The 25,353-nt window shown below is 54.4% G+C and overlaps 2 protein-coding genes across 2 annotated transcripts in view; one reads left to right on the top strand and one right to left on the bottom strand.

The window, feature by feature from the left end:
* LOC124970276 (guanine nucleotide-binding protein subunit alpha-12) overlaps positions 1-10,119 on the top strand; it is a 90,387-nt gene extending 80,268 nt beyond the window's left edge. Inside the window, exons 3-4 of the mRNA XM_047533518.1 lie at positions 5,796-5,846; positions 7,190-10,119. Of these exons, the coding sequence (XP_047389474.1) occupies positions 5,796-5,846; positions 7,190-7,759 (621 nt within the window). The 3' untranslated portion in view covers positions 7,760-10,119. The remainder of the gene's footprint in view (positions 1-5,795; positions 5,847-7,189) is intronic.
* Positions 10,120-18,428: 8,309 nt separating this feature from the next.
* On the bottom strand, positions 18,429-23,678 carry LOC124970657 (archaemetzincin-1-like). The gene is made up of 6 exons (XM_047534157.1): positions 23,627-23,678; positions 23,154-23,168; positions 21,901-22,029; positions 21,408-21,577; positions 20,858-21,034; positions 18,429-19,266 (listed from the first exon to the last, which is right to left on the bottom strand). The coding sequence occupies exons 1-6, from the start codon at positions 23,676-23,678 to the stop codon at positions 18,721-18,723; spliced, it is 1,089 nt and encodes a 362-aa protein (XP_047390113.1). The 3' UTR covers positions 18,429-18,720.
* Between the last annotated feature and the right edge of the window lie 1,675 nt (positions 23,679-25,353).

Raw genomic sequence — 25,353 nt, 5'->3', positions numbered from 1 at the left:
CATCTGTAACTATTTCAAAAAATATATAAAACATATAGCAAATAAGAAATTTTAAATATTTTATGTTTCTTGGTGCTATTATAAATAGAATGGTTTGGGGGGGTTGTTTTTGGTACTGGGGGTTGAACCCAGGGGTGCTCTACCACTGCATTATATCTCCAGCCCTTTTTATTTTTTATTTTGAGAGAGTTACCCAGTCTAGCCTCAAACTTACAATCCTCCTGCCTCAGACTCCCAAGTCACTAGTAATGCCAGCTGACTAAAATTGTCTTTCTTTTTAAACTTTGTATTCCAGTGCTTTACTACTAGTATATGAAAATGTCCTTGGGTTTTGCATGTTGGCCATTTATCTTGGCCAAGCATGCTAAACTCATTTATGGTTCTATTGTTAGCTCTTTTATAGGTTCCTTCCTTGGAATTTTGTACTCACAGTTGTGTGATGTGCAGATACAGTTTCATTCCTTGCTTCTGGTCCCCAGGTCTTTTCCTTGTTTCGTTTGTTGCTTGCCTGCTGTCTCCTGTTCTGCACGGTAGACCTGCCCATCCGCTGATGACTGGAAGCTATAAATGTGAGCATCCTTGCCTTCAACCAAATGTTATGGTACAAGGATTCAGAAGTTCACCATTAATTATGATGTTAACTGTAGGTGTGTCATAGACGCCCTTCCTCAAACTAAGAAGCTTCCTATGTGTCGCTTGGTGTGAATTTTTAACCATGAATGTAGGTCAAAAGTTTTTTGTTTGGTTTGCTTTGGTACGGTACTGGGATTTAACCCAGGGGCACTTTAACTGAGCTACATCCCCAGCCCTTTCTTTTTTTTATTTTGAGACAGGATCTTGCTAAACTGTTTAGGGCATCACTAAATTGCTGAGGCTGGCCTCAAACTTGGCATCCTCCTGCCTCAGCCTCCCAAATCGCTGGGATTACAGGTTTGTGCCACTGTGCCCAGTTTAGGTCAAAGTTTTTAAGTACTTTTTGCTTCATCTATTAAAATGTTTACATGTTCCTTCTTATTTCATTAAAATGGTGTTTGTTTTCTATTTTGTTTATGTATTATCTTTCCTGTGTATTGTTGGGGTTGATTTGCTAAGGTTTTGTTAAGGTTATTGATTGTGTCTACATTCAAGAGGAATATTGGGGTACAATTTTTTTTTCAGTAACATTCGTATCAGTTTTGGTGTTAAGGTTATGCTGGCCTCATAAAAGGAGCTGGGATTATCCCTTCCTCTGATTTTTCTGAAAAACTTTGCAAAAGATTAGTGTTTTTTCTTGAGTGTTTGATAGAATTCACCAGGGAAACCATCCAGGCCTGGAGTTTACCTTTGAAGATTTCTTTTATAACAATTTTTACAATAAATATGTTCTATTCAGATTTCTGTTTCCTGGCGTGTCCTTTAGGTAAACTGAATTTTTAATAGTAGTTTGTCCAAATCCTCATGGACATCGGGTCGATCAACCTAAGGTGGATCTTGACCTGCTGTTGATATCCTTCCACCCTTTGTAGGAACAGTGGGATAGCTCTTTCACTGGCCATCCTGGGAGTCTCTGTTTCTCTCTGGCCTCTAGCTGTGCAGCTGTCCATCTTGTAGACCTTGTTACAGAGCCCACTTTTGGCCTCGTTCTGTTCCCATCGCTTGTTCTTCCCCTTGGTCTGGTCTGGTCTGGTCTGGTCTGGCCTGGTCTGGTCTGGTCTAGTCTGGTCTGGTCTGGTCTGGCCTGGTCTGGTCTGGTCTGGTCTGGTCTGGCCTGGTCTGGTCTGGTCTGGTCTGGTCTGGTCTAGCATGGTCTGGTCTGGTCTGGCCTGGTCTGGTCTGGTCTGGTCTGGTCTGGTCTGGCCTGGTCTGGCCTGGCCTGGTCTGGTCTGGTGTGGCCTGGTCTGGCCTGGTCTGGTCTGGTCTGGTCTGGCCTGGTCTGGTCTGGTCTGGTCTGGTCTGGCCTGGTCTGGTCTGGTCTGGTCTGGTCTGGTCTGGTGTGGCCTGGTCTGGTCTGGTCTGGTCTGGTCTGGTCTGGTCTGGTCTGGTCTGGTCTGGTCTGGTGTGGCCTGGTCTGGTCTGGTCTGGTCTGGTCTGGTCTGGTCTGGTCTGGTCTGGTGTGGCCTGGTCTTCCGCTGCTCACCTTGGGTTCACTCACTCTCCCTTTTTTTGCTCTGCAGCAGAACTCTTGAATCCTTTTCTTTTCTAACATAAGAATTTAAAGCTACGGATTTCTCCCCTGACATTTCAGAAACCACATCTCACAAATTTTTATATTGTTATTTTCATCATTTTTGAAATATTCTGATTTATTTTGTGATTTCTTCTTAATTTCTAGCATTTTTGGACGTTTTTCTTGGGATATAGCTCAGTGCCCTGGGTTCAATCCCCTGTAATAGAATAAAAACAAGCCTATGTATTGAAAGGGAGAAATCAGACAGGGATAGACGGCAGTGTGCGTCCTGGGCAGCTCCAGGTGACGGATGGAGTCGGGCTTGTGCTGTTCAGCATCTTTTGCAGATGCCTCTGCTCTAGCCCCAAGCGCTTGGCACTGGGTTCTAGCTGGAATCCTGGTGTGAATCTCCCCAAGACGTGGAAGGGTAGCAGGCAGCTGGGGCGATAAGAGGCTTATGTCTCCCGGGCCATTGCTAGGGATTCTGTAGGGGGGGTGGGCAAGCTGCCCCGCCCTCCTCGTACCTGGGTTCTCTCTGGAGGGGTGAGCCTTGACTCTGTGCTGAGTAAAAGTGGCCAGACCCAGAAGGCCACGCACTGTGCCTCCCGCCACGTTTCGCTGGGAATAGCAGAGGGACCTGGACGTGACTGCTTGTGTGCGTGGGGTCTCCTTTGGGATGAAGAACATGCTTTGGAACTAGATGGAGGTGATGGGTGCACCACTTCCAGAAGGTAGCAAATGCCATTGACGCCTTCACTTTAAACAGGTGAATTTGTTACGCAAATTTTACCTCAGTTAACCAATAAGTAGGGGAAGCAAAGCCCAGACCGTGGTGGCTGGGTGCCGCAGGCCAGGGAGACAGCACAGCAGAGCTTGGCTCCCGAAGTGGAGAGGTTCAGCAAGTGCCGCCCACGGCCTAGGGTCCCCACCTGATGAACTGTCTCCTCTTGTTTAATCCGTGAATCTTGGTTCTTACTCACCTTCAGTGACTTAGATTTTCAAATGAGTAAGAAGCCAGTTTGGGACTTCTCCTGTCGTGAAGCTGTTACTTCAGCTGCCCCCTGAGGGGAGCTGGTCTGCCCAGCGTGCCCATGCTCACTTGCTAGCCGCTGACTTCATGCGAACGTCCATGGCGGCCACACGCTAGTTCTCTGAAGAAACCCCCTGTGTGTTGAGACCACCTTGGGATTTTAAACCTGGTGTTAATGAGCTGATGCTGGGGAACTAAGAAGTCTGCTGCAAATGACTGCCCCGGAAGCAATTAGGTCTGCCCCAGCGCAGGGACAGTAGAGCGCAGATGCTGGTCACCAAAGCTCTGATTTCAGCAAGGCTGACTGCTGCTCCCTTCCTGCCTCCTCTCCTCCAGCCCCTTGCTGGACAGCGGGGTGGCCCACGGCGCAATTCTAACGGCGAGGCAGCCTGGCCTGACCCCTCCCTCCTACGTCGTCCTTCCTAGGGGTGGAGGCCACCAGTGTGCAGAAGGGCACAGATCACAAATCAGTACATTCAAAGAGGCTGGACGGTGAGCTGCGGAGGAACCATCTGGTAGAGAAGATCGTTTTATATTGGCATCTGATACATTTTAAAGGAGTTAGATAAGTTTGATTTCAAACTCAAAAGGAATATTTAAAATAATTTTAAACTGGGGGAGAATGTCCTTACTGTCCAAATCTTGGTATTTACCTCATCTCTGTCTGTGTCTCAGAGGCACTTTCATTTCACATCTGCATCTTCTGGGAAAAACTCTAGCACCCAGGTCTTCCTATCTCCTGGTGGCAAGAACAGTGGCGGCTGTGGTTTCATTGCTACGGCCTGTTTTACTTATTTCTTTAGGTACTGGAGGCTGGACCCAGGGAAACTTTACCACTGAGCTACATCCCCAGTCCTTCTTATTTTTATTTTGAGACACGGTCTCCTAAGTTGCTGAGGGCCTCACTAAACTGCTGAGACTGACTTCAAACTCACCATCAATCTCTTGCCTCAGCCTCCCGAGTTGCTGGGGTTACAGGCATGTGCCACCACGCCCGGCTGCTGTGACTTTCCTATGCCTAACCAGCCAGACCCCCTGTGAAGAGAGCTCGTCTGCCCTCCTCCAGCCCGGTGCTTCCTCCTTCTCTGGTGCAACCAGGCAGGAGCAGCCCTGGCTGTGCACTGCTGCCCCTGCTCAGCCTGCCTGGAGAGCATGGTGGGCACCACTGTCAGCACACGTGGCAGAGGGCGTGTGAGGTACAGGGTCTCCACACCTCCAGGCCCTGGGGAGCGGGAGGAGGCAGAAGGGAAGCAAGCTGTCCTGATCAGGTGCACTGCTGTCCCTAATCCCTGCCCAGCTGTTTCCTGTCTGAGCAGGGGAGGCAGATGTGCAGACAAAGCCAGCGGACTAGAGCGGCCAGCAGAGAGGGCTGAGCAGCCTCGCTCCTCAGTGGGAGGGCCTTGTGTGGGAGGGGAAGGGGGGCCTCGTGGAGCGCTGGGCACCCGGGGTGGGGGGTTGGACGCGTCTCCCCGCTTCAGAGCCGCCTGTGCTCCCAAAGCAGCGGGAGGAAGTTCGCCTTTACTGCTTATCGGCGCTGCAATGCCGGAAACGTGCATTTCCCTCCCTTCAGATGAAGCGCTCTCTGGAGGCGTCCTCACACTCTGGAGCAGGAGGCCAACTTCACTAAAGGAAGTCACTCTTCTTCCTTTAGGCCGTCGGGACAGAGGAGCAGAGGGAACTAACTCAGGAGCTGCTGGCTCCTTTCGGCCCTCCCCCTTTTCTTATGAAGTCACAGCTGTCATTTGGTGCCCTTCCAGTGATCTTTCCTCCAGTTGACATCTAGAATGTCAACTGGCTGCGTGTGTGGGTGACCTCGCCTCTTGTACACTTTGTGAGAAGGTGCACAGTGACCTGAACTCCCTCCAGGCGCTCTTGCACAAGCCCCCAAGGGCAGGGTGTGAAGCCCAGGCCTGCCCCTCCGCCCCCAGCTCTGAGTGAGGCCTGGTGGGCTCTCCACGCCGAAACAAAACGCTCCAGCCCCTCAGAGAGGCTGTTCACTTGCCCCTTCCTCCATTAGTCCCACTGAAGCCGAAGCCAGCACTGGATGTCCCTGAGCCCCCTTGTGCCCTGTGAGTGCCAGTGTCCTCAAGTGTGCCTCCTGCTGTGGGACCTGGCTCAGCCCATGAGGACACATCAGTCCACCTCAGAAACACAAGTGTGCCAAGTCATAAAAGTGGCGAAATCATATGGAATGCTTCTAGAAACTGGAAAAACTGCCCCTTCTCTTCAGGGTTTTTAACTGTCTTAAGAAACAATGTCCAGGGTCTCTTGGGCCAAGTTTGTCAGAAGCAGACAGAACTAAGCTCCTGTCCCCCACTGGTGTGTGGCCTGGAGCAGGCAAGCATCCAATCGCTGCCAATCGCCAGCATGTAGAGGGGAAAACAGAATTCAAATCTTGGGATTGGGGCTAGAGAAACTGCATTATTTTAAAAATTGTATGTTTTTAATGTTAATTTTGTGTTTTTAATTTTAAAAATCACATGTACACTCTTTGCCTTTTTTACTTTGCTTTCCTGTTTGCACAGTGAAGTATCCCTGCTGTTGCCTGTTCAGTCCTTTCATTTGCCAGTCGGGGCTCCTCCATTAAGACTGAGCTGTGCATGTTTTTCTCTGTGACAGGGTGAATCAGTGAAGTACTTCCTGGATAACCTGGACCGGATTGGCCAGCTGGTGAGTGACCACCCCCAGGAATCTGCAGCCCAGGACTGGAAAACGCTTGGGACCAAAACGAGCAACACAGGCCCTGGCTGAGCCTGTGGGTCTGCTCCTCCTAACCAGTTCCTGTGACAGCACTGTAATGTCATGCTCTCGCGTGGGCCTGTCCTTTGGAGAACGCCTCTAAAAACCATAAGTATGATGCCATTGTGCTCCCAAAACATGAGCAATAATTCCTGTCAACCAGTCTCCAATCAGTCCTGAGATTTTTCTCAGTCATCTCCCTAAGGTTTTCTTGGTGGGTTTCTTTGAACAGTTTGAATCAATATCCTAATATGATCCACACATCACAATCAGTTGATGTCACTTAAATTTCTTTTAATCTATGTTTCTTCACCCTTTTTTTACCTTTATTTATTTATTTGGGGTGGGGCGGGGTGTCAGGGATTGAACTCAGGGGCACTCAACCACTGAGCCACATCCGGGCTCTATTTTGTATTTTATTTAGAGACAGGGTCTCACTGAGTTGCTTAGCGCCTCTCGTTTGCTGAGGCTGGCTTTGAACTCAAGATCCTCCTGCCTCAGCCTCCCAAGCCACTGGGCCTCTTGATTTATTGATTGAAGTAACTGGTCACCCAGCCTATAGGGTCTTAGTCTGGACTTCCATGTCCCATCCCCTGTGAACTGCAGTTAGCCTCCAGGTCTAGGCCCATTCACCTCCCACCCAGTTCTGGGCTAGCTGTGAGGGTGGCTGTGTGCCCAAGTCACTGAAGGGCTTGTCACAGTGCAGGACCACCATGATTTAAGTGGCCACATTATTGCCTTTGTGGAGCTGAAGACTTTCGTGGTTCAGTGGGACAGCATGGGCTGAGCACAGGCACTGCCCTGCCCTCCATCCCAGCACCCAGAACAAAGTTTTCTAGGAAGAATGTATTACATATACTGCTGATTTCATTTAAATACTATTGTAAAACCTAAATTAAATTATTTCATAGTAAGGTTTTAGAATATTTATGCTCTGGAAGTTAGAAAAATAAAAAGTATCTATGATACAGAAAAAAATATATATATATTCACTTTCTTCCAGAGAGGAAACAGAATGAGATTTTCTGGGTCCTGGCAGTAGGAATTCTGATCGTTCCTCCTCAAATTGATGAGCCCCCATTCATTTTGAAATGAGGCACTCAGTCACTTCACTTTGTTTCTCAGTAAATGCATAACTCTGTAAATGAAATCTGCTTCTGGTTTTTTGGTTAAACTCATTGCAAAGTCAGCGTCACTTTCCCTCCACCTTTTCCTTTTGACATGTTTTTGTTCTTATTTTCTCCTGAATGTCTCCCTCATCCTGTATTTTACAGAACTACTTCCCTAGTAAGCAAGACATCTTGCTGGCCCGGAAGGCCACCAAGGGGATTGTGGAACATGACTTCGTTATTAAAAAAATCCCTTTTAAGATGGTGGATGTGGGCGGCCAGCGTTCTCAGCGCCAAAAGTGGTTCCAGTGCTTTGATGGGATCACGTCCATCCTGTTCATGGTGTCCTCTAGCGAATACGACCAGGTCCTCATGGAGGACAGGCGCACCAACCGGCTGGTGGAGTCGATGAACATCTTTGAGACCATCGTCAACAACAAGCTCTTCTTCAATGTCTCCATAATTCTTTTCCTTAATAAGATGGACCTCCTGGTGGAGAAGGTGAAGACGGTCAGCATCAAGAAGCACTTCCCAGATTTCAAGGGTGACCCTCACCGACTGGAGGACGTCCAGCGCTACCTGGTCCAGTGTTTTGATAGAAAGAGACGAAACCGCAGCAAGCCACTGTTCCACCACTTCACCACCGCCATAGACACCGAGAACATCCGCTTCGTGTTCCACGCTGTGAAGGACACGATCCTGCAGGAGAACCTGAAGGACATCATGCTGCAGTGAGAGGAAGCCCCCTGTGCCTTTCTGAGGCAGCCTGTGTGGCCCTTGGCACTTGTGGCCTGTGTGGTCCTGCAGGGCTTCTCAGACCCATGCTGTCATATACCTGGCTCAAGAATGCTGGGCTCCAGCCCAGCCACGAGCTCTAGGCAAGAGGACGTGGGAACTCCATGTTAGCTACTGATTTGGGGACTAGTGAAACTACTGAAAATCCAAGTGCTCACTTTGGTGTTAATCTGCAATACCTAATAACACAGCCCTCTTTTTACAGGAACTGTATTCCTTTCCTGACACAATTTAATCGAGGATGGTGTGTGCACACACATTCTCTCTTTAATGACTAAAACACAAAAACCAGCTGGCCTTGCAGATGGCTTTTCTCTCTAACCTCTGAGTCTTCACCGAGACAGACTAACCCAAAAGCTTTGCCTCGCGGTAGCTTGTAGCGATGCGTGCCAGGGCTGCTGGGCACAGAGTGCCTGAGCTGGCCCTGCAGCTCTGGCTCAGGGTCTGAGTGCCACTTCCCAGGTGAACACACTGCCTTTAAGACTTGTGCCAAGGTCTCTGCTCCCCTCCGTGGAGGACGAGGTTGAGAGCCATGGACCTGCCTTAATGCCCCAGCAGCAGCGTGGAGCAGGGGTAGCCTGAGCCACAGCTGTCACTCTGTCCACATGCACACAGTGGTGCTTTTTACTTCTTGCCCTTCCCTCCCCACCTAATGGCACAAAGACACATAAACCAAGTGGCCTTGCAGATGGCTTCTCCATCTTACTTGCAAGTCATCTTCTGACCCAACAGTTGCCGGCATGTGGAGTTTCCTTCTTTGGGAAATAACAGGGATCTTCTCCTTCTGGGCTTCCGGAAGCTGGCAAGGATACTGCTGCAGCCTTTGTTCCTGCCACAGCTGCTCGGGGGTTCTGTCAGCTGGCCTTCATGTAGCCCGCAGACCCCAGAGAAATCTGGCTTCTGCAGATGGCCAGATTTCTGCCTACCTGCCAGAGCCTTTGGGCAGTGGCTTCTTTCCACCTCAGTCCTGCCAGGCCTCTTGCTTCTGTTCCTGCTCAAGAGAGCAGCAGGTGCCCTCAGCCTGCCCACTCGCCCAGGGGAAGTGCGGTGTTGACGGGCTGGTACACCTAAGGTACCTCCAGGGACTCGCTGTGTTCAGAACGCCTTGCACTCCACACCGCCCCTCTGAGCATCAGGGGTGGGGTGGACAGCTTTTCTTGGCACTTAAAACACAAGTAAAAGTGGCACCAGTGTCACTGTGGTTTACTAACATCTGAGAGCCCTGTCCTGACGCCACACTGCTCCTGACTGTGGTGTCCCTTTTGCCTCATGCTTGGCTCATTTCAACAACCAGATAATATGAATCTCGTGGCAGATGCTAAACCAGAGAGGCAGGAAAAGCCTGCTTGAATCGTCCTGTTACCACCACACTTCACTTATGAGACAACATGGGACTCTCCCTCACAGTGCTCGAGGGTCTGTGTCCAAGTCTGCTGGGTTTTGTCCCTTTCCTTTGGCCCAAAAGAAGTAGTTGCTGTTTTTGTGCTGTTTCCTGTAACTCTTCAAAGCTGACGGGATGTGACCCAGGTGTCACATAGTGCTGATGGCCTTATGTAGACAAGATGAGCAGCCTTGGCAGGGCTCATCAGGATGACTCAGGTCACATCTTCAGTTGGGCACAGTGAAGAGGGGCGTGGTTCATGGCACAGGTTGCTTTCCTTGCCTGCCCAGTTTTCTGTGTGCCTCACGTCTGTTAGGATCGAGAGCCCAGACGGGAGCAAGCCATTCTCCACGACGTTGGGTGCTCTCCCTGGCGCTCGGGGCTGATGCCACAGCGACTGGGGTAACAGTGGCATCACTGTGGCCAGTCTCAGCAGTGAGAGCTCTTCCCTTCCAGCAATCAGCGTGTGTGCCTGTCACTTTCAATCCTGGACACGTGTGAGTGATAGGACAGGCCTGAACAGAAAGCAGTGGGTAGCCAGAGGCCAGGGTCGCCCAGCTCAGCCTCTGGCCACATACTCTGTCAGAGGCCCGGCCGGCTGAGCCTGGACAGCTTCCACTTGTTGATGGGGTGGGTTAGGGCGTCTTTAAGGATACCCCTCCGCTGGACTCTGTGAAGTGTTGTCGTTGGAGAAGGAGATAACTGTTTGCAAGGCTAAACTGAAATCATTTACAACTTTTCTACACATAGATTGTAGTCCTTTTTGTCTCCAAAACCTTATGCTTTTGTATTTTTTTATTTTAATTTCACTGTTACCCTTGACTGTTGTCTTTTTTAATTGCAATGTTGGAGAAGCGGGAGGTATTCGTGCCTCATCTATTATTGCAAAAATGTAACAATAAACTTCCTCAAAATAAGACTTCCTCCTCATAGTTATACTGTTTACACAAAAGAGCATGTGTCGGTTTTTAAATGAAATATATATTTTAACTCTTTCCTTTGTAGAGAAATTGTTTCAAAGATTTTGAGTCATAGCTCAAAATTTATAGAGAGCTGTAGAATTCTTATTCTTGTGATTTTTCTACTTCTTTGACAAAAGAAAAATTGGTCAGAGTATTTAAACTCCAGGATCAAAAAATAATGTTGAAACATGCCGATTAGTTGTGACTAACTTAGAGGTCCCAGGACACATTACCAATCATGCTCCAAGTTAGGGGCACCTGTTAGGGACAGTGGCCCAGGGCCAGCCTCTCATGCTTCCATCCGCACCTGTGGTAGCCTTTGCTGGCAGGGTTTGCCTTGAAGACCCGAGCACCTTCAGTCTCTGGAATTTGTTAAAATAAATTCTAAGTTTTTTTGCCAAATATAAAATATTACTCAGCATTCAAAACAATTTTTTAATTCCAGAAGTTCAGAGCAAATAACTCCAGTCCTAATTCCATTTGAAGGTTCACTATTTATTAATCAGTATTATTTCCACATCCCAAGTCTGGCATGTAGGGAAGCAGCCATAAAAATCGCTCTGAACTGAAACCTGTGGAGCACAACTTTGAGGCGTGTAAAGGGAGCATGTAACTAAAGACCCTCACCTGTGAAAGTGAGACGCCCTGCTATGCAAGCATCTGGAAGCCCCAAGGGCAGGGACCTGGCGACTGACCAGAGAAGCCCCAGAGATGGCACAGTGGGGGTGTTGTGGTGGAGCCCCCTGGGCGACCCCTGGCCAAGGTGAACGCCCTGCAGTCATCAGCGCGGTTCATGACCAGAGCTTTCCTGTGCTCAGGACTCTGCTGTAACTAGCTCTCCCACTATTTGTTTCTTGACCAAACAAGCAGATTTCTAGAAAGAGGACTAGGGGGTGTTGCTCAATGCCATTGTCTGTGTGTGGCCAGGTGTCTGGAACTGACCACAAGTGGGAAAAGCAGAAACTTTCCAGAGGGATGCCCACAAGGCACACACTGGGCCCTGGACTGGCCAGGTGGCTGGAGGAGGCACTTGGACCCCGCCCAAGGCTGCTCAGGTTCAAACATCATATATATGGATTCCTGCTGTCCCAGGAGATGAAGATGAGAGCCGGGCTTGAGGGCCACAAAAGTACACAGACTTGAGGTTCCTTCTGGGCTTAAGGAACCATGATTAGCACTGTGAGAACTGCTCTCCACCCACCTTCCCCTGGCTGTGGCCAGCAGCCTGCCTTGGGAGGAAGGTGGGTTTTCTGTCACAGGTGTGACCACAGGAAGGCCTTGCAAATGAGCAGTTCTCCGCGTGTGTTTGGTGCCATTCTCGCTAAGGAACCTCAGGTGTGCTTAGCAGCTCAGATGTCAAAAATGGAAGCGACTTGCACCTGAGTGTCAGGCTAGCAGGCAGTCCTTGTGGCTCCCGCTCACTCCAGCTGTTGGACTGATAGTTTTTCCAGATTCACCTGCACGTTGGCAGCCAGAAGCCGCCACTCCTGTGGGTAGGTGAAGGGTGGTGAGCCGTGCGTGCAGCAGGCACCCCATTCACCTGCACTCCATGGCGGGGCTCAGCAGGCCTTGTCAGGAGAGACTTCAGGTAGGTTTTCATGAGGTCCTTGGGGAATCACCTCTGGACCTGCGTGTCCATCCTAAATGTCCTTCTGAACCCCATCAGAACTAAGTGAAGTCAGTTGGCTGTTACTCTCTGGGCCCCAGTGTAGCCAGGAGGTTCAGTGTTAAGCCCCCAGACCCCGTTCAGCACCACTTAGTCCCGAGCCCACCTTCTTGGTGCCCAGCTTGTTGCCCACAGGGAGCAGCCAGCTGGAAGGTGACGGGGGGTGGCATTTAGCTTCAGCACCTAGGCATTCATGACAAAACAGCAGGGAGCCTGTCAGGAGTCTCGTAATGAGAGAGCGAGCTACTCTGCCTCGGGCTCCTCCCTGGGAAGCCCTGCTGTGCACCAGATCTGCCAGACGGGGCCGCTGCGCTGCCACAGGCTGTGTGTATTTCACAGCCGTGGTGCTTAGTTAACGTGATTTGTAGATGTGACTTTGATGAATCTATTAAAAGTTTCCTTAAATGACATTTGTCTTCCTGGTGTGTCACCTCCCATCAGAGCGCCAGGTCCCACCACACAGGCCACTGCCAGACAGCACACCCCTGAATGTGACCACCCACCCACTGCGTCAGAGCAGAACAGTGCCCCTGGGGGCGGATCCTAGAGCGCAGGTGCAGCGCTGTGTTCGCAGGCTAAATCTCCACCTCTGGGCTGGCGCCCCTCCAGAAGCAGAGGTCTCCCGTGGGCCTCGAGGTGGACAGAGTGCGCGTGTCAGGTGCACAACAGGAAAGTGAGGTAAGTGGATGCCCCGGGGCACAGCTCCGGCCCAGCCCCTGTCCTGCGTCTCCTTTGCTCTGCCCACTTCTCCCCTGGGTGCGGACCACCCTGGCTCTTCTTCATCACGCCCTGGACCAGAGCCTCCCGTCCTACCCGGTGTTTATTCAGCAAGAGTCAGTCGTTTTTCAGCTTAATGACCGTCACAAGCACAGACCTGTAGGTGTGGGTGAAATAAGAGAAGTCAGCAGGACAGTGTTGGGCCAGCAGGGCCAAGGCGGAAAATGCTACAGGTGACAAGAGCGTAAGCTCATGAGGTCCCCGGCCACACTAGCCTCCCCTTTTTGTTAAATCACATCAAAAGCCTCAATCCTGGCTCTCAAAAATACGGAAACGTGAGCATTGATGAAGTGACCAGGTCAACAGATCTTTCTAAAACCTGCAGCGGAGTGACTGAAGGTGCTCGATGTGTGGGTGAGTATGGGGACACGTGGCCAGGGCTCCAGCCGGTCCACACCAGCACAGCAGCAGCGTCTCAGAGGAGGCCTTGAACAGGGGCCAGCTTGCTTCCACAAGCAGTGCCTTGCACGAAAAAGTGCCCCACAAGGAAGAATGGCCACCTCGCAGAGACTCCAATGGGAGCCTCGTGTTCCAAACAGGAAGGAGGTACTGACTGAGTTGAAATGATGGCTTCTTCCATTTTCAGTTACACTTCTAATTTGACCTTACAGCATTTATTGAGGACAAGATGTAATATGGAAGCATTCTAGAAAATCTGAATAATGCAGAACACATTCTGTGTGTCAGTCGCTTGTGATCTCAGTGCAGACTCCTGAATGTGGGTGGGCTTCCACTTGGACTGGAGGTGAGAACAGCGCCCTGTGGGCAGGCAGAGCCGTCACCACACGGAGCCTGTCACAGGCGGGTACTGCAGCCAGGGCTGGGGGCTCCTCCTGGGACCCTCCTCTGCCTTGTGCAAGCACCACTCCTGCTGGGGACCCATGACTCTCGAGAGCCCCGTGGGAAGTGGCTGCTTCAGGGAGATGTGACGGGAAGGCAGACACAGCAGCAGGAATGAGGAGGGAACTCTGGGCAGTTAGACCACTGGCCACACCAGCCCAGCGGGCTTCATTCTGTCCCTTCAGAGCTGGACGGTGCCTGACTGGATGCCACCACCCTGCCCTGGCCATCCGCTAGAGGGACCCGTGGAGCCCCCAGTGGACACGAAGGGAAATGCCTCAGGTCACCCCCAGGCCTGCTCTCATTCAGAAAAGCAAATCTTTCCATGTTTGTTCCCGCTGACTCCTCTCCTCCTGTCCACTTGGAGGACCCTTCCACACCCCTGCCCATCATGTCCCCAGGGAAAGTGTGTTTTCTCTACACGGGGTCCCTCACACACTGTCCCCTCTTCCCAGGGGCCCCTTTGACAAGGTCTGTGTTTCCCTGGACTCTGGGACTCCCTGTTTAACAAAGCCGGGCCAGAGGCCTGACCCAGGAGGCCACGCTCCTCCGTGAGCGTCAGCACTGATGGGCTGACAGCAGGAAGCTCCACAACCCCACCTGACTGGCCTCGGCACTGAGGGCCCAGCGGCCCACTGACCACAAGAAACTGTTCCTCAGGTGGAAGCGGCCAGTGCAGCCGGGAGTGGTCAGCATCATGGCCTTCCTCTAGGCGGGTGCTGGAAGAGACAGGAAGCCACTTTCCTGCTCCCTAAAGGCCACCTGAGGAGCCAGCTTCCAAGTGGAGCCGAGCTGCTGTGCGTGGCAGTGGGTGCGTGTGCACATGCCCAGGAGTCCTGGTCCTTGTGAGCTGCTGACCACAAGCTGCTGACGGGCCCAGAAACAGACTCACAGATGGAGGTAAAGTCCGTAAAGAAACAGAAGGTGCACTTAGGGCCTGGGGGCCAAGGGGGCAGACACGTCACCTCTGCCACAAGTGGCATCTGCTCCAACCAGAAAACCAGGCGCATGTGGAGGAAAGACCCTCCACCAGGAAGCGGCCTGGGAGGGACACACGCGAGACAGCGCAGGCGTGAGGGCTGGGACATCGCGGCCGGCGGAGGAGCGAGCAGAGCCCAGGTGCAGAGGCTGGCCCCTGTCAGACGCGTGCAGTGCTCACGCACAGGCCCAGGTGGTGGCATGTGGGGTGGCCTTGCTCGTGGGCCCTGGCCGCTCTCACCCCTGGTTCATGTGGAGCTGGGGTCATCTGGGAGAGTCTGAGGGTGGACGGCTTGCCTTCGGGCCCTGGTGGAGCGAGTGCTTGTAGGCAGCTCGCCAGCGCGTCGGTGCGTGTTCAGGTTGCCTCTGACCGTCACTGGAGTGCCCGGTGGGGATTGACTGGAAGCCCAGGAACGCCTAGATATTTCTGAGAATTTACTTTTTTAAGTCAACCCCCGACTGAAGCTTGTTTTTGTTTTCCTCTCACCAAGAAGCTAAGCTCAAAAATAAACCTGTTGTTTTGGGTTCTTGTGGATCGAGGTGAGACTGGGAGAGGAAAGGACAGTCAGCCATTCCCACCGGCCGTTTGCATTCATTCTAGAAGGCTTCAAAAGCTGGGCTCCTTTGCAGTGAGGCAGGGGGCTCTCCTCTCTGTTCCTCGGCAGTGTGTTTTCGACAGCCTGTGTTCTAAGGTCCCTCTGTGTTTCCTGCCCCTTCAGGATCAGGCTCATGGGCTCACAGGAGACCCCAGTTCTGGGAGCCACTCTGTTCTGGCCTCTCCCCAGGACAGCACCTGTGTCCCCCAGCCTGGTGGAGCTGCGCCAGGAAGGCAGCCTCCGTCCTGCAGATCTGGGCACCTCCTCAGGAAACCCCGCCGCTCCGTCCACTGGGTGGCAGCATCCCTGCTGGGGACTCGCCCTCTTTCTAGGAGCAAGTGCACAGAGCACAGCCCCAGCCCCATTGTGGTCAGCATGGGCCCCTAAGAGCAGCAGCCACCCACCCGTGTTCCCTGGGAGCAGCCTGGTGATCTCAGGAACCAGCTCAGGGCTGGGGCGAGCCTCCCGACGCCTGTGCCAAGCCTGCTCTGCTTCCTGCTCAGACACATCCAGTTCGCTCCCTTCCCTCAGGAGCCTGTGGAACATGGGAGATGGCAGAGGCCCCACTGGGGCAGCCTGAACTCGGCTCCATCACCCCTGAGGCTTGGGCGCGTCGCCAAGCTGCGTCTCAGCCTCCACAGCCCCAGAGCAGATGTCAACAATGACACCTGCCACCGTTGTTTAGAGAATTGGGGGTGATGGGTCTGCAACACCCCCTGGTCCTCAGAGGGGACATCAGAGATGGGGGGTTTCCCGAGTGGACTTGGGTCCAGCGACCGATCCCTCTGAGGCCTGGCTGTCCCTGTCCCTTGGGTCTGGAGAGCATTGTGTGTGGACCTTCTGTGTGTGGGCACATCCCTGGAATGTTCTAGCATCCCCTTTGACCTTGGAGGAATCTCAATTTGAACACAGCCTTGCCACTAGTTTCTTGACTAAGCCGCACGGTTTGTGTTTCAAGCCCTTTGGAGATTTCTGTCATCACAGGTCTGTACCAGATGTCCATGGGCTGACTCACAGGGCAGCATCCCCCTTCAGACCCTGCCTGGAAATGGGGTGCAGAGCTGCACTAGCTCTCCTGCCCCCTGAGGGTTCCTACGGTGGGCAGGAGCGAAATGCTTCTCCCTCCTTGGATGGCGAGTCTGGGCTTTGGGTAGAAAGAGGGATCTGCCGCCTCTATCTAGGTCCCCGCCAGCTTGCCCCTGGTCAAAGCCTGGGGACCTGCGTGTGGAGCCTGGGCCTAGATGTTCTAGCCATGGAAGTGACAGGTCATGACCCTGAGCCTGGAGAGGTACATATGGAGCCAGGGCTCCGCGTCCTAGTGACACAGGCGACGTGTCATGACCCTGAACGCCTTTAGTTCCCCTCAAGCTCCTCCAGCTTGACCGAGACGTGCCAGGCTCTTGGAAGGGCTCTGTCAACCTGTCCTCACGCATCCCAGGGGCTCCGGACGGACCTGGTGCGGAAGCAGCGAGGTCAACTTTGCACATTTCTTTTACGTTCTGGGCACCGCGGCCCCTGGAGCTGCAGACCCTCATCTAAACATGGCAGTGCACAGCCGAGTCCATCTCCAGCTCCAGGTGAGGAAGGCTTGTGAGCCGCCACTTGGCTCCTCCTCTCCTTGACCCTCCTCCCATGGTGACTCTCCCGATTACCTTCACCTGTCAAGGGCAGCATCTGGGCCAGCATGTGGGGAAGGAAACACGGCAGAAGCAGCCGCCTTTTCGAAACGTTCTCCTGACATCCATCTTTAAAAAGCCTCTGGTAAGGTTCTGTTTTTAGTGGTTTGCTCCCTCGCGCCTCCACGTGCCCTCTTGGGACTCATGAGTTGAGAGCCAAAGGCCAGGGACAGGTGGGGGCTGAGGATGTGGGGCGAACCCCACCCTGGTGCGCACACCCTGATGGCCTCCCACCCGCAGTCCACACCTGCTGTGTGGTCACCTCCACTGAATCTTCCGCCTCTTGCAGAGTCACCTCAGACAGGTAAGCCTGCGTGGCAGGCATGATGGTGAAACCCGGGCCACCAACACAGACTGGGGCCAGCGTCTCACAACAGCCACAGTGCCATCTGCCATCTGACACGCTCTTCCTGAACCTTGCCACGCTCCATCCAGAGGTGGCGTGTGTCCCTCCCAGGAACCTGCATGGCCTCAGTGACTGCCCACCGGGGGAGGCACCTGCCAAGGGAGCCTGGGCCTCATGAGGGCTCCCAGCGCCGGGGGGACACGCCCTGCCACAGACATGCGCAGCAGCGGGAGCCAGTAGCACGAGTCCCTTCATCTCATCGCGAGGACGTCCTGGACCGTGGGACACCTGCGTGGGGCAGCCAGACGGCCTGGGGGCTGGGGAGGGTGCCAGTACTGCTTCAGAGGTGTGTCTTTGCTTCCCGGTTCAGATGGCCTCAACTCAACCCTGTCCATTCTGGGGGGCCTGGGACCTGCCCTCTGGTGCCTGTGGGTCACAGCCACAAGGCAGCTTCAGAGCTCCTCACCCACATGGACCCCCTCTAGGTCTATATTTGTATTTTGGATTGTTTTCTCAGAGCCCCCAAAACTGTCTAAGCTGCCCTGTTCTTGCCTCTTTCCAGAGGAGAAAAGCTGGGACCCTGCTTCACTCTGCAGGATCCTGCTGTCTCTCAGGCCGGGACATTTGATAGTGGTAAAAAGGTCACTTTGGGGAGGAAATAATCAAATGAGCGTGCACATAAAGAGCTTTGAAATACGAGATGCAAAAGTAAAGGGAAGCCGGGTGCGGTGGTGCACCCCTGTAATCCCAGAGCTCCGGAGGCTGAGGCAGGAGGATCACAGATTTCAGGCCAGCCTCAGCAGCTTAGTGAGGCCCTAAGCAACTTGGTGAGGCCATGACGCAAATTAAATGGAGCTGGGGAAGTGGCTCAGTGGTTAAGCACCCTTGGGTTCAATCCCTGGGATGGAAAAAAGAGGAGAGGGAGACAGAGGGCGCACGGGTGGACGGCGTCCTATCCCTCAGGAATGGATAGAACCCAGCACAAAGACGCCCCTGAAGACGAGAGCTGCACCCTGCTGGCAGCAGCGCGGGCACCACGGTGGCCTGGTGCCACCGACAGCACAGCCACCTTGGTCAGAAAACGGTGCCGAGAATGGCGCTGGAGTTTGTTTTCACCACGAGTGACAGCAGGCGACCTCAGGAATGAGGCGGCTCCACCCTCCACCCCGAAACCTGCAGCTTAGACACCTGCCTTCCGCAGTGTGAGGCCCAAAAGGCACCCAGTGGGCACATTCTGAAGCTCAGGACCAAAACGAAACAAAACCCCACGGCCTCCACTTCGAGGGGACCCCGGGACCCAGTTAGCAGCACAGCCCAAGTCCCAGGGTCACCACCTGCCTGGATAACTCTTCAAGCTCCGGCTGGAAATAAGCAGCAGGCCCAAAACCCGGCCTGCAGGCAGAAGGCAAGCTCAGCCCCCCTGGCCCTCCGTCGGGGTGGAGCCCCGAGAGGGGGCAGAGGCGCTCCCCAGACTGCGGGCTGCTCCGCCACCAGTGCCCTGCGACCAGGCTGTGCTTTGGGGTGAGCAGGCGGGCACAGGGACCCAAGGAGCCAGCCAGAAGCAGCCTCCTCAACTTCCGAGGACCCGCCGTGCCCCTGACTGGCGGCCGTGATCAGTTGGCATCCGGGAAAGATGCCAGGCGCTGACCTTCCTGCACTGGACGGGCCATCTTGCCGCACTAACTCTCCCCGTCCCAGCGGCAGGGGGAAGACTCGGCCCTGGAGACTCTGTGTGTGCTCAGCCGCCGCCTCAGGGAGGAGAGCTTGTCCCCCAGGGCCTTGCACAGCCCTGCATTGTCCCTGCCACAGGGCAGGTCTTGCCTGGTCACCGGGAGCTGCCCTGTGAACATCTCCCACCGGTCCAGGGCATCCACCGCCCTGTCCACCTGCACCAGCTCCTCCTCGGCCACGTCCCGTTCCAGGGCCTGGATGCACGTGGCCAGCCACCGTCTGTGCTCCTCGATGGCCTCCACAGAGCCCCCCAGCTTCGGCAGAGCCTCCGAGGCCACCAGGGAGCTCTGCCCATCCTCAGGCCCCTCAGGGAAGGCATGACTCCATGCATCAGGCGTGAGGGGCTCTGACGGGCTGGTGACGGGCTCGGAGTCGCTCTCACAGCACATGCCAGAGTCTGCGCTGAAGGGCGGGGTGTCCTCCGAGACAGACGGCTCTCCAGCTTCCGGGCAGGGCCACGAGCCCGCTGCTGCCTGCGTCCAGGCGTGGAGTCTCTGGGAGGGAGAAACAGGCTGAGTGCTCTCTGTTCGGGTGCTTGTCTGGCCAGCGAGCTGCCTGAGGACCCAGCTGTCTTCAGTCACCCTGAGGCCGGTGGCAATCTGGTGCCACCAGGGCCCTAACGCCCAGCACTCCTGAGGGCTGGAGTCCAGGCTGTGCCAGGGCCAGACGTTCCAGGTCACAGGAACCTGCTGTTCACTTTTCAGGAACTGGGCACCTCTTGCTAAGCCAACCTTTCCTCAGAGGTCAACTCCAAAGCTCGTAATTAAAGCTAGAAAATTTTAAGGCAAAAGGAATTCTCAAAACGCTCCACTCCCTACATGTTTCACCGTGGCTCACCGTTACCTGTGCTTCTGAGGTCCCCTCTGTGCACCGTGTCCACAGGATGGGACAACAGGCAGCACTTTCCAGCGCTGATCAGCCATCAGTGGACACTGGCCATCACCACAAAGCGTGGCTTTTTCTCTGAGCAGAGACACTGGCCCTGGGTCAGCTCCACGGCTCTTACCAAGTCCTTGGGCCACCCCAGGACATGTGGCAAACCTTCCGCGTAGCTCCCGCCTACTACCGTCACTGGCCCACCAGGTCCTGAGCCCTGTCCTCAGGGGGGATTGGCTGCCCCCAAGGGCCCAACCATTTCAGGGAGCACCATGGGAAGAGAGGCTGCACCCACCACCTCAGACCCCGGAGATGACCCAGGGTCTGCTGAACACCCCCCCCTCAATTGGGTGAAGTTGAGTGAGACCCCAAATGAAGGACGGAAACCGAGAAATCACAGTCCTCCAGTCAGAGCTGCCCTGAATTCCCGTTCACAGCCTCCCCAGGACGAGAGCCGCTGCCAACCAAGCCTTTGCCTGTGCCCCCGTGACAGGGCAGCTGGCCCACGCAGGGTGCCTCCACAAGCTGACAGTCATGCCAGCTGCCCTGTTCTGCAGCGACACAGGCTCCTGCCCTCCCCACTAGGGAAGGACAGACACCCAGAGGGCTGTCCCTCTGCTCCCAGGGCCTGGTCTCTACCTCAGGCCCCCAGCATCACAGGAGCCCGTTCAATGCGTCCAGGTGAGACCCCCACCCCGCCAGGGAATTGTGACACCAGGGCAGGCTGAGAGCCACTTCACTGCCAGAAACCTACGTGAGGAAGGGGCTCCCCAGAACCCACGAGTCTGACAAGTTTTGGGTTTCAAATTGATAGATCTGTGCCTCCATTGAAAGTTTGTTTTAAGTCAAAGATGGATTTAAAAAGAAATTAAGAGAGTAAGCAAACAAATCTTCCCATGGGAGTAAGAAAAGGGACCCTGCTCCGTGGCCATGCCATGTGCTGCCAGCAGAGGGCAGCATCCCCTTCCCAGCGCTGCCAGAGGCAGCCGCTCCTGTCCTGGACTGGGTTGGTCTGGTTCCCTCTTCCTTCCAGGATCAATGACCTGGCCCATCGCCAATCACAGGGTGCTGCCACTTGTTAGGTACCAGCTAAGGACTCGATCTGCTGCCAAGGAGAGCTGTGAGGTCCTGGAGGATCAGGACACAGCAAGGTCCTTTGCCTGTGTGCGGCTTCCATGGGGCCAAGTCGGGAACCAGGGCAGAGCTCACCTTGTACCTGTCAGCGAGCCGGAAACCCAGGATGTGCTGCAGCTTCTGCAGGCAGATGGGGCAGAGGTCCAGGGGCCGCCTCAGGGCCTCATCCAGGCTGAGCGCACCTTGCATGAGGCAGCGGAGCCAGCGGCAGTTCCCCAGGCCCAGGAGGTGACAGAGCTCGTGGCATGTGACCTGAGGGGGAAGGCCACCAGCCTTGCCTCACAACCTTGCCCTCTACCCACAGACTCCCGACCCCTGGGTGAGGACAGACGGCTGGCAGATGGTCCAAGGGCACCTTCCCCTTTGAGGGCTCTGGGGGAGCCGCACAGCACGGGGACTTGGGAACCAGGCCAACACTGGGTCAGATCCCAACCCTGCCACTTCACTGCTGCCTGGCCTTTGGCAAAACACTTGGCGTCTGAGCCTCAACTTCCTCACTCTGCAAAGTGAGGGATCGTCTCTTCCTGGGGAGAACTAGACAATATAACTGGCCAGGCAGAAGGCTCGGCCAGATCCACATCCACAGCTGCCCAGCCGCCCACCTCTCCCTGTCCCCCATGCCCACCTTGCAGCACTGTACCACCCCCAGGGCGCTGAAGCACTGGCTCCTGCCTCCGTCCCGGAGAGGGGTCTCGGGGCCATTTGCTGCCACCTCAAGCAGAGCTGGATCAAGGGCACTGGGCCCCACCTGCGAGAATTCCCCTGAGAACCGGGCGAAGCTGCAGACGCCCACATCTGGGGAGAGGGAAGGACAAGGGGACTCAGTGGGCAGCCTCGGATTCAGGGAGCCCAGAGTGAAAGCACCCATCCTCTCTTGTGGCCCAGCCACGGCCTGAGGATGAGCCAGTCCCGGGGGACCCTGCCCTGCCGGCTTGCCCCTGTGAAGGCCGGCCCTGGGGCAGCAGCCAAGCCACCTCCTGCCCAGGAGGAGCGGAAACGTGGGGGCTCGCGGTCACGCAGCTCTCCCACCGTGCCTCAGCCTGCCCAGGAGCGAGAGCACGTGCACGACGCTCCGAGCTGCCAGGCTCCCTCAGGTGGAAAGTGCGGGCCCCACTCACCATGCCCCGGCAGGAACTTGCTGAAGGTGAAGCTCCAGGTCTCGCGCGGGTACAGGTCAGACAGCGTGAGGCCCAGCACGCACAGGGCGTCATCTGGCTTGTTGTTCTTCAAGAAGGACAGGATGCCATCTGTGGAGAGAGCACTGGGGGTCAGGAGGTGGCTAGGGACCCATCTCCAGCCCTGCCCGGGGCAGGCTAATAGATGTGGAAGTGGGGACATTATTCTGTTTTCACCAGAGGTGAAAGGTCAAGGTCAGAGAGAGACCTGAGCAGCTGCACTGCCGTTTCTGAGGACTGAGGAAGAACTGAGGAAGGGCCACCAGCCAATGAATGCAGACACCCCTGGAAACCGGAAAAGGCAGACAGGGTCTCCCCAGAGCCTGAGGAGGAACGCAGCCTGCCCACACCTTGACCTCAGCCCAGGGAGGACTCCTGACCACAGAGCTGCAGGACCAGCTGTGTGGTCACCGGTTACAGCAGTGATAGGGACTAACACTCCCCAGGAGTGTGGGCATGGACGGGCTGAGTGAGCCAGGACACAGCTATTGAGGAGCCCAAGGGAGGGAGAGGGAGTGGCCAGGAAAGCCAGGAGGGATCTCACTGTGACTGATGAATGGGATGGTGCTCAGAGTGACCAAACAGGAAGGCAGGGACACGGAAGGAGTCTCCCACCAGGGGACAGCACCCTGCTCCCTGACCTAGGGAGTTAAGCCAGCCTTCCCCTTAGCAGATACAAAGAAGCTGAGTGAGATGAAAGTCACTATGCAAGACGTCCAGAGGGTTAGCTGCCTGCTGGGCCACTGAGCACTGAGCAAGCAGTGGCTGGGCTGTTCCTTCTGTGACCAGTGATGGCTGTGCCAGACACACTCCCACAGACTAAGATGATATGCTAATGAGGAAGGACTCCCTGTCTCAACTGTATCCCAGTAACTTGTCCATCAGAGACCTACTGAGGAATCAGCCACAGGGGAGGACTGTAGTTCCATGCAAGAGAGCTGTGCTGCTCCTGAGATGGGGAGCCAGCGTGATCTAGTGACCTGGCTGCCACCCTGAAGTGCCACACTCGGAGGGATGAAGACTGCACCTCTGAGGGTCCTAGAGCTGCCCAGAGAAGTGTCACATCTCTGTCACAGGTGGAACTTACCAGAGGAAAAAGAAAATCCCCTCTGCGGAAAACTATCATCCCAGACCATAGATTCTTCTAAAGACTGATCTAAGCTGGTGTGGTGGCACACTCCTGTGATCCCACCTACCTGGGAAGCTGAGGAAGGAGGATCACAAGTTCAAGCCCAGCCTGGGCAGCTGAGCAGACCCTGTCTCAAAATTAAAAATAAAAGGCTGGGGACGTAGCTCAGTGGTCAAGCACCTCTGGGTTCTTCCCAGTATGAAAAAGAAAAAGAAAAAAAAACAAAAGGACAGGAATCACCGTCACATGTGAAACTTGGGGAGCAGGGAATTCTGCAGTGACGCCAGAACCCTGTAAGCTGACCAGGCGAGGCCCACTGGCATGGGTGGCAGGAGCAAGCTAGTTCCCCAGCTGCAAAAAGTCCCCCTGGCTGAGCCAGGGTGTAGGCTCATGCTGTGGAGAGGGGCTCGGCAGGGCCCGGAGGGGTCCTGGAGGATGGGAGATGACCAGATGGCATCCTGGGAGGACAGATGGACACAGACCAAGGATGGAGGCTGTGGGGTGGTTGCTAGTTCCCCAGACCAACAGCCTCCGCCTTACCCTGGAGTGTGAGAAACGCAGGTCCCAGGCCCACCCCAGACGACCTGCCCATCCCACCAAGATGCTGTGTGTCCACGTGTCAGGGAGGAGGGCTCCCCGCGCTATAAGCAGGACACATGAAAGAGGCTCCCTACCCAGATGCCAGCCTCAGGGGAAGGATGTGGCGCAGCAGGACACTTGGAATTCCTCTCCAAAGCCCAGTGCCACTTAGGCCAGGTGGGGCCACCTGCTCTTGGAATGTCCAAAGCACACTGGCCAACCCAGCTCTGATCCTCCTTATTCCCTGCCTGAGTCATTCTTGTGTCCCTTGCATGGCCATGTCCTCCAATCTCCGAAAAGCCACCTGCCAAAGGGACAGAATTGAATCTGCCTGGACCCCAGTTCTCACCTCTTACTGTGCTCCCACCTCAGGCCACCCGAGACTGGGAGTCCCTGCACCTTGCTTCTCTCTGGTTCTCTCCACTCTCAACCTCTAGCTCCCATGTCTTCGTAGATATTCTTTCCTTTCTTCTCAGGGACACTGCTGACTCCATGTCCCCTTCTGCTCTGTGATTGGACACTCCCTATCTGGCCAGTGAGCTGGGCTCTCTCTGAACTGGCCTCTCTCTCAGGAATCTAAATTCCTAAAGACTGATATTCCATCTATTTTGCTTTCTTTTTACATTTGTTTCAGCTGAGACTGTGACCTGGAGCCTTTGAATTCATGTTGGGCAGAAACAACAAAAGTCAACCATTGACACTCCTTCTGCTTTTCCCAAGGATTTCACTGGATCCATGGTCACAGAGGGAAACTTCTCTTTGAGTTTCACAGACCTTGACGGACCAGAGGACAGAGGAAGTGAGAAGAGCAGACTCAGCAAGGTATGTAGAGCCTGCTGGGGGAGCTGAGTGGAGCTTTGTCTTCATGTGTTAGGACAAGGTTAGGACACAAACTGGGACAGGTCACAAGAAGAGACACTTGGCTTGAGGTCCCAGAGGGTTCGAAAGCCTCCATGTCTTCAGGATGCATCATCTCCCCAGGACACTGATGTGTACACCAACCAGGGAAGCTCACCGTGGTTTCAGTGTCCTGAGCTTTGTTGGAATTCATCAGGGAGACGCGATTGTTTTAATTGTCTTGCAGTGGGACCCAATCTCTGGCCTACCTCTCCTTCCTGAAGTACTAACTGAACCCCACCCCACCCCCACCACATGGTGACCTTTCTATGTGACTGGCTGTCCCCCACTGGGCTTACCTTGTTATCATAAACTCAGATTTGGTCCCAGAGGCCCCCACTATGAGTAATAGACTCTCTTGTCACCCAGAAATTTTCAAATACCGGTTAATAGAGATAGCAAAGCTGTCAAAGCCAAGAAGTCACAGGGAGCAGAACAGCCATGTGAAGACAGCTGGCTGTGACTGGATATGTGCCTCCCAAGGGTTCAGGTGCTGGAAGCTTGGTTCCCAGTGCAGCAGCCCTGAGGTGTCTTGGTTCCCAGTGTGGCACTATATGGAAGGTAATTAGATCATGGGGACATTTTCCTCAGAGGTATTAGTGCTGGTCTCACACACTGAGTTATGAGAACAGGTTGTTATTTAGGGGGTCTGCCCCACGTGTTTGGCCCCTTTTACACTTGGCCTGCTCCCTTTCTTCCTCTGCACCAGAGTGTGATGACTCTGTGGAGTGGGGGGCCTGCCACTATTCCAGCACCATGCTCTTGGACCTCCAGAACTATGAGCTCAGTGT

Source organism: Sciurus carolinensis, chromosome 18, assembly GCF_902686445.1.
Source record: "Sciurus carolinensis chromosome 18, mSciCar1.2, whole genome shotgun sequence".
Classification (NCBI taxonomy): domain Eukaryota; kingdom Metazoa; phylum Chordata; class Mammalia; order Rodentia; family Sciuridae; genus Sciurus; species Sciurus carolinensis.
The sequence above is the reverse complement of the archived record's forward strand: the minus strand, read 5'-3'. Positions and strand labels throughout refer to the sequence as shown.